The sequence below is a fragment of the Sphaeroforma arctica genome, assembly GCF_001186125.1.
Source record: "Sphaeroforma arctica JP610 unplaced genomic scaffold supercont1.750, whole genome shotgun sequence".
Classification (NCBI taxonomy): Eukaryota; class Ichthyosporea; order Ichthyophonida; genus Sphaeroforma; species Sphaeroforma arctica.
This window is the reverse complement of record NW_014039808.1, coordinates 25,873-33,504: the sequence shown is the minus strand read 5'-3', so window position 1 is coordinate 33,504 and position 7,632 is coordinate 25,873. Positions and strand designations below refer to the sequence as shown.

At 44.0% G+C, this 7,632-nt stretch overlaps 3 protein-coding genes across 3 annotated transcripts in view; 1 reads left to right on the top strand and 2 right to left on the bottom strand.

Annotated features, from left to right (window-relative positions):
- The window catches only part of SARC_08393 (hypothetical protein), a gene marked incomplete at its 5' end in the record, with an annotated part of 8,901 nt that extends 8,628 nt beyond the window's left edge, over positions 1–273 (bottom strand). The window contains one exon of the mRNA XM_014297633.1: positions 165–273. Within this exon, the coding sequence (XP_014153108.1) occupies positions 165–273 (109 nt within the window). The remainder of the gene's footprint in view (positions 1–164) is intronic.
- Positions 274–356: 83 nt separating this feature from the next.
- Positions 357–1,858, top strand: SARC_08392 (hypothetical protein; the record flags this gene model as incomplete). The annotated part of the gene is made up of 2 exons (XM_014297632.1): positions 357–376; positions 700–1,858. The coding sequence occupies 2 exons, from the start codon at positions 357–359 to the stop codon at positions 1,109–1,111; spliced, it is 432 nt and encodes a 143-aa protein (XP_014153107.1). The 3' UTR covers positions 1,112–1,858.
- Positions 1,386–7,632, bottom strand: part of SARC_08391 (hypothetical protein) — a 7,121-nt gene continuing 874 nt past the window's right edge. The window contains exons 2-11 of the mRNA XM_014297631.1: positions 7,125–7,192; positions 6,625–6,726; positions 6,092–6,192; positions 5,569–5,672; positions 5,244–5,323; positions 4,498–4,689; positions 4,171–4,234; positions 3,615–3,706; positions 3,006–3,109; positions 1,386–2,753 (exon numbers count right to left, since the gene is read on the bottom strand). Coding sequence (XP_014153106.1) covers positions 2,699–2,753; positions 3,006–3,109; positions 3,615–3,706; positions 4,171–4,234; positions 4,498–4,689; positions 5,244–5,323; positions 5,569–5,672; positions 6,092–6,192; positions 6,625–6,726; positions 7,125–7,192 — 962 coding nt within the window. The 3' untranslated portion in view covers positions 1,386–2,698. The remainder of the gene's footprint in view (positions 2,754–3,005; positions 3,110–3,614; positions 3,707–4,170; positions 4,235–4,497; positions 4,690–5,243; positions 5,324–5,568; positions 5,673–6,091; positions 6,193–6,624; positions 6,727–7,124; positions 7,193–7,632) is intronic.

Here is a 7,632-nt window from a genome sequence, read left to right as displayed (position 1 = left end):
ACAGGTTCAGACCCACTCTACTACACACACACACAGGTTCAGACCCATCTAACACACACACACAGGTTCAGACCCATCTAACACACACACACAGGTTCAGACCCATCTAACACACACACACAGGTTCAGACCCATCTAACACACACACACAGGTTCAGACCCACCTGTTACGAGTGGGGTTGCGCTGGTGGCAGGTGCAAAGAACCGCCGCACAGCCCTGGTTGCCGCTGTGGAAACCGCCAGATTTCTGGCCCCACATGTAGCCCAAATCATGACACGATAGAAAATGGGATCAAGTTTTCAGTACAGATTTTGTGACTGGAATATCCATGACGTGGCTATATTTATATTTTGTTATGGGGGTGTCACAGGCGAAGTATGTAGTAAATAAATAAATGTGCTGTACAAAACATGTCACTGGGACCCCTGGTTAGTGCGTTTGTATTTACGTGCAGTTTGTCACACGTACAGTAGGGCGCTATATGCGCACGACGACTATGTTGTGTTCAGCGCTACTGTATAGTGAAACAAGTCTGTAGACGATGGTTAATGTTGTATTCTAGGAGAAGTGCCAACACAGATCATTAGTAAATGTAGGCGATTTGGCTTTCCGCCCTGCTCGTCGTCGAGACGCAGCTATTCGCAGCACTTCTGTAGCAAATCTGGTTTGAAGAAAGAATATCACCAATTGTGCACTAGGATTAACGTTAGTACGGAGACCAACGTTAATACGGAGACCAACGTTAGTACGGAGACCAATGTAAGTACGGAGACCAACGTTAGTACGGAGACTAACGTTAGTACGGAGACTAACGTTAATACGGAGACCAACGTTAGTACGGAGACCAACGTTAGTACGGAGACCAATGTAAGTACGGAGACCAACGTTAGTACGGAGACTAACGTTAGTACGGAGACTAACGTTAGTACGGAGACTAACGTTAGTACGGAGACTAACGTTAGTACGGATCTCGTAGTAATACAGCCAATCCGAAACACATGTACAAGCGCGTGTGTGCTGCAGATGCGAGGCGGAAGAAGGGGCCAAATGAATGCAATTTGTGGGGTCGGTAGCTTATATGGGTTGTTTTCCTTCCTCGTTCACGTTTAGACGTTGTATGTGTACCGTGTGTACTTCGAATGGAGTATCTTCCGTACTGAATTCTCAGGACACTCGCTTTACTGCCCATTTGCATGCTTATACGCTCTACTATGTGGTGGGTTCGTAGCTGACCGTCTTGCATCCATACATGTGTACCGACAAAGAGTACAGATAAGTAGAACACGTACCTTGATTTTTGTGTGTGTGCAAGTCATTTACACACAAAAAGATATTTAATATGAATGCAGGATGGTTTGTAGACAACAGATGTGAGATTTTAATAGTTTTCTCGCGTCTCAATTGGTAAGGTTTTAGTACTAACTGTTATCTCGTACAAGGTTCAGGGTGACTTCCGTCTCCAACGTACAATGGCGATATCTTAACCCGTATGCCAAGTATGCTCAAACAGTACAGCTGGCGCTTGCCTGCTTGGTATTGGTCAATGCCTTCAGAGCCTTTATTGTTATGTCACTTACTGTATGTCAGGCACGGTCGCGTCCGAGAATAGCACAGCCAACAACGCGTAAAAGCTCAGCTTCCGCATATTAAATAGCGGGGGTTCCGCGAAGGCAGAATTCAACCGGTGCCTGTCGCCACAGAAGCGACAGGCACCATTCCGGTACTTCCTTTGCCGTGGTACCAAAATATAATGTACATCGCACACTTCTATTAATGGCAAGATGCCACCGCGTCAAAACTGACGAGTTATAACAAGTTACCATGCCTCAAGCTTTCGGTGATATTCTGTAGGAGGACTACTCGCCTAAGCAGGCCTTGATTGAATAGCACCAATCGTCGGAGATTGCATGGTCATTATTGTAAGCGATAGCGCGTGCGGAGATCGTTGCAGTTTGGTTTACAGCACCGCTGAGTGTTTCCACATGATTTGCGATGTGCACACAGCCACTCTATTATTTCCTACCGAGTGCCGTCTGAGTTCAATGTCGTGTCTGTGTGCAGGTCGTGACCGATGTTAGACTTCATCATCCTTGACGAGGGTGTCCTGTTGCAGCAATCGATGCTAACTGCATGTGGTAAATTCCTGTAACCAAACAACATATCTCAACTCCGTTTGCAGGGCAATGTGGTATGTATATGTGGTATGTATATATAATAGATTCAGGCCTTGCACATGAGCATGACGCTGCGCTGATTTCATTTGCATTTAGATTGAGAATGTTTGCGAGTGTTTCAAGCCTACTGCAAACAAGACTTGCCAATTAGCAGTAGCTGCAACCCTCTGTCCTTCACCCTGCTACCTCAATGCTCTAGTATGTTGGAACAGTATATGCACAATGACACATTCCACAAGTCCACGTGAAGCCGTCGGCAAGGTTTGTTGCCCCAGAAACCGACCAACGGGATGCCCATGTCCTCAAACACTATAAAGAAGCAAGTGCGTGCTTAATAGCCCAGCACACTGCCCTACACATGCGCCGATTACTGCGGCAAACTTGAGCTATCCTTCTCGTGTATCTGGGATAATTCCGTATAGCATATGACAAAGTACGCGTCGTGTGTGCATGAGAGTGACTCCATAGCGGAGGTGGGTGTGCTTCGATACGAAAGCACGCGAAGCAGGCAGCCAGGTAACCCTCAGAACCCGTACTTTTTCGATTGCCCCTGCATTGCCCCGCGCTGACTAGCCCATCTGTATAAGAAGCGACAACGATTCACAGTATATGAGAGCATGCAAGGCTGTACACAAAGGCACATTTCGTAAATATAGGAGTGAGACAGGCGTACCCGATGACCAAGCAATACATTCCCTATGACTGCAATGGAGTGTATAGTGTCAGATATAGAGCTCTATTCTGCCTCCTCTGGTGCTATTGTAGGTGTTGCCTAATGCAGCCTATACTTCGGTAAAGAGCGTGTCCAGTACATTGTAGGCACCACCTACCTTGCTTCCAGTTGCTGTTTGTTAGCTTTGGCATGGGCCGCAAGATGTGTGATCTGATTCTTCTGCTTCGTCTTGCCCTTGTTCCGCGCGTCAGCATTCATCTCCTACATTTAAAAAAATTATGTATAATTAGCGACGGAATTCAGGCATATCTTTGCTTCGATAAAGATTACATGTACACATTTCGGGGAGCTGCCGATTGTGTGCATAAGCACGGGTATGCGATATAGGACAAGGTCAGAGCCAATCGGGTTGAAATGGTCAGACATGCGATTAATCGTTTGAGTATCTATGCACAGACGCTTCAATAACCTGTAGGTACATGCACATTCCTATTCCAGGTTAATACCACACGTATAACAAGGCATGCTCCATATATTATATACTTCGCAATAGACGCGCCGAAAGGTACTCATTGGTAGGTACTTATTAGTAGCCCTGATGTCAGCTACAAATACACCGACGGGTGAAGTCTGAACCAGAACAAGCGCAGACAAATGTAGCAAATATTACCATCAGCACACGATATCTATAGGGCATCACGTGTATATACAAGCAAGCTCATTGGTTTCATAAATGCACACGTGGTCTATAGGCACGCACACGTACCGCAAGCGACACCATGGGCGTCTCCGGCTGGCTGGTGTTGTAGTCGTTGGCCCATCGATCGGTGTCACCGGCCACGCTGCTAGCGTTCACGTCTACCATAAGAAATAATATGAAATATCGTTTGTCAGAATCAGGACTACGAAGTAATCTGACAACATCATCCGGATATATGGAATAGAAGTATTCGGATGTGTTAGATAGTAGCTATCAACAGATATTGGATATCTGCTGATACACGTTTGCTTAGATATACGCAGATGTGACCGGAATGTTTAGGCAATTAGACTCGGAGAAGCAAATAAGTTGATATTCAAATGACTATGACAACACCCTCTGGAAACATGAAGCGCACGAAAACCGGCCGTGGAAACACACTTTCTCATAGAGGCCTAATCCAACTCTACGAACACATATGTTCTCGATTTGACAAAGATTGCGAGCCTAACACTCAAAGTAGAGTACAGAACGTTCGAGCATGTGAATGCCAACATATAAGCAGTGAAAGTCAATGCTGCAATGCCGCATATGTCACTGTAATATTCTGAGATGTTCTTACCTATGATATTCATGTCTGCGGGAAAGTCAGTCCGCCTGTGGCCTCTGCCCTCCAAGTGACGGAACTGCGTGTAACCGAAGGCTGTGGTTAGTGATGATAAACAGCCACGTCCTACATTTCAGCACACAGGACGAATAGATCATCAGAAAACCCGCAAACATGCGTCCGTGTACTTCGTGTCCCATGCTCACGAATTTAAGTGTCAGAGTGAAACATACACTGAGACCATATCAAGAGCAGAAAAGAAGCATGCCTAACCACAACCCGTGGTACTCTTAAAAAGTACATTCAAAGACCTCCAATGCGAAAAGACATATCAACACCTACCGCTTCCGCATGCATAGCAGAAGACCTCTGCTGTGGTGGTGGTACGGCTGTTACCCCATTGCCATATGCCGCTGTGACAGCACTCTCTCCATACTCGCCTGTGACATCACCATCTCCATACGCGCCTGTAACGTCATCGTCGCCATATGCTCCCGCGACATCCTCGGAATCGTCGGCCGGATATGACCCTGGCTGTAATTAAGCAACAACTTGGGATGCTCGATTACGCCAGTATAGAATGTATGTGACAGTGAAACGACAATAGGGACCGTTAAGTCTAGTGGGTGCTCGTCTGAAACCATTGGCTGTATTGTGCATATATTCAGTCCTATAATGGTCACAAAAAAATCATAAACACGTACGTCTATACACATGAACAAAAGAGAGTACAATTTAACGCAAAAGACTCGCAAACACAAAACCAAATTGGTAGTAAGTCATAGATGTAAACTCTCCGTTGATGACGTATTTGGTATGTTACGATGGATACAAACACTGCACCTAACATACTTTAAACTAGGTTAATCACACATGGAAGCATGCACAGAAATTTACATATGACAGGAAGCCGAATATACTAAACACATATATATGTATACAACGACAACAATCAGCTTTCGGATCCACATCAAGCTCACATCATCAGCACCATCACTAGGCTTATTCTACATTAAACTATCCCTTCAACATTATGCGCACATCATCGCTACCGGTATATTGTATACAAGCAAACAAATATTACTTACATATGCACCCACGACATCGTCTCCATCGGGGAGCGAGGGACCCTCGTCTGGCTCGTCCGCATAGGCCGTCGGCTGCGCAACTGTGGGTGCATCGAGTAACACAAGTGTGAGATGATCAGAGCTTATTGGAGAAGTAAAGCAACCAAATAGACCACAACTGGCATACCATGGGAGGGTTACATGTAGCTGCCAGGCCTACGACCCCTACGCAAGTTATCTGCAAGAACCATGTGACTAGATACTATTCTTTAGGTATACATGAGAATAACAAATATTACATATACTTGAGAAAAACAATTATTATACAAGTACAGAATGAACATACGCGATGCCAAAAAGTCAGTGCCATCGTTCTCGCCATCACTTTCGGCTTCCTTTTGCTGCGCCTTCTTCTTTCTGCTCAATGCCATCGGTACCATGTTGTTGGCCCTATTATTGTGAAATTCATTTATGTTGAAAGCGATATATTGAGACGGTGGTAGACTGCAATGCACCAGATTTGAGATATTATTTTTGCAAAGTATTCTCTTACTGGGAAGGACCATCAGATATATACCATGCTTCTCAGGACACGCAGCACTAACCTGCACGGTGCTGCCAAAAAGGAGCGGATCGGTTCCCAGATGCTAATTTTCAGGATACACATATCCAATAAAAGCCATATAAAAAGTATTTCCTGACGGATATTACGATCGAATATGCAGTAAAGATGAGGTAGGTGGCACTCTTAGACAATGCTACGTATGGTACAGGCGACACACACATTGGTCAGATGACATAGATATCGCAGATGTATAACATCCGATACATACACAGACAATGACGCACACTTGCCGAATAACACATACTTGACAGGTACTGGTACTGACTTTGCGCTATTGTCAACGGCGCTGGTTGTTTCAGATGAGACCTGCTGGGTTTGAGACCCCATCGACTTGAAGGGATCACTCTGCGAGAGTACAAAGAATATATGCGTATATATAAGGGCATATATCAAAGGTCATTCCAGCCATCTCTTAGGGCACAGCAGCCACTTGCAAATGACTAATGTCAGTGATTTCGTTTCCCGGGAAGCGCTTTATAGGTACGCAGTCTTCCCAGAGAAATCACTCACACTTTTGTCGCCCTATTATAAAAACTTTTCTAATTCGACACTTCGGAAGAGAGGCTCAACAGCGCAAGTACAGGTGAACACATCAGACTTAATCATTCGCGAAAGTGTTTAAAACCGAACTACACACTCCTGTATCTCAAGGTGTCTATAGTAATCTACTACAGTGCCTCATCTACGATACCTAGGTATACAATGTCCATTGCACTCTCACCCCAACTTCCTCCATCATCGATTATGCACGCACACACTCAAACACAAAACTAGTACCTTGGGGGCAGGCAGCATGGAGAACAGGCCACCGCTGGAATCAAACTTGGGTTTCTTTATGAACTTGACCTTGGGTGCACCATCATCGGAGTCAGAGTCTGCCTATAGCCACATAATATGTGCACACCCGGTTGGTGTAATCGATTAGATATCACATGGAAGAACGACAGTTGGAATAAACCAACACACTTCAAATCGTGGCCATGTGGGCGTCAAACGGTAAAGGCTGCGCGACTATGTCCTCACCGGCATGCATTCATGTCTTTGCGGGATCAAAAAAACGTTATCTAATAACAAAAGATGGACGTATGCAATAAACACCTTATTCGTTGCAAAACGAACAGAGTCGCTTATTCTGATTCACTTCACTAAGACCGCAGAACGCGGTTGAACCCCCTAAAAAAGCACACATAGCCATACATAACGACTAGGTCTCATCCTCAAGATGGCAGAGAAGCATCCACAATAACAGCACTAAACTCTACCGATGGGATACACACCGCATGAGGTAAAGCCACCGTGAAGGTTCGTTTTCCTTTCTTATCAGTGGTACTTTTCATCACTGGATCTGTGGTTAGGGAGTGCACCGGAAAATACATCATCAGTGGTTGATACAAACGTGTGCGTAATATTGGAAATTATTAAAATGAGTATAGAGTACAGATACTGCAAACAATGAGTCCGAAGGACTGCGCATGCACTGATTCTCCAAATTGTACAACTCGCACACCTGATGTAGCATTTGTTCCTCCGCGACAATCAGAAATTAATATAAATACACACACACACATAAATATATATATATATATATAGGATGAAAATATTTTACAGCAAAAAGAATATACAATTGTAAAGTAGAATAAAGTAAAATAAAACAAAAAAACAAAAGCAAAGCCACACAGACATATATATATATATATATATATATATATATANATATATATATATATATATNTATATATATATAATNTAATATATATATATATATATATATATATATATATATAT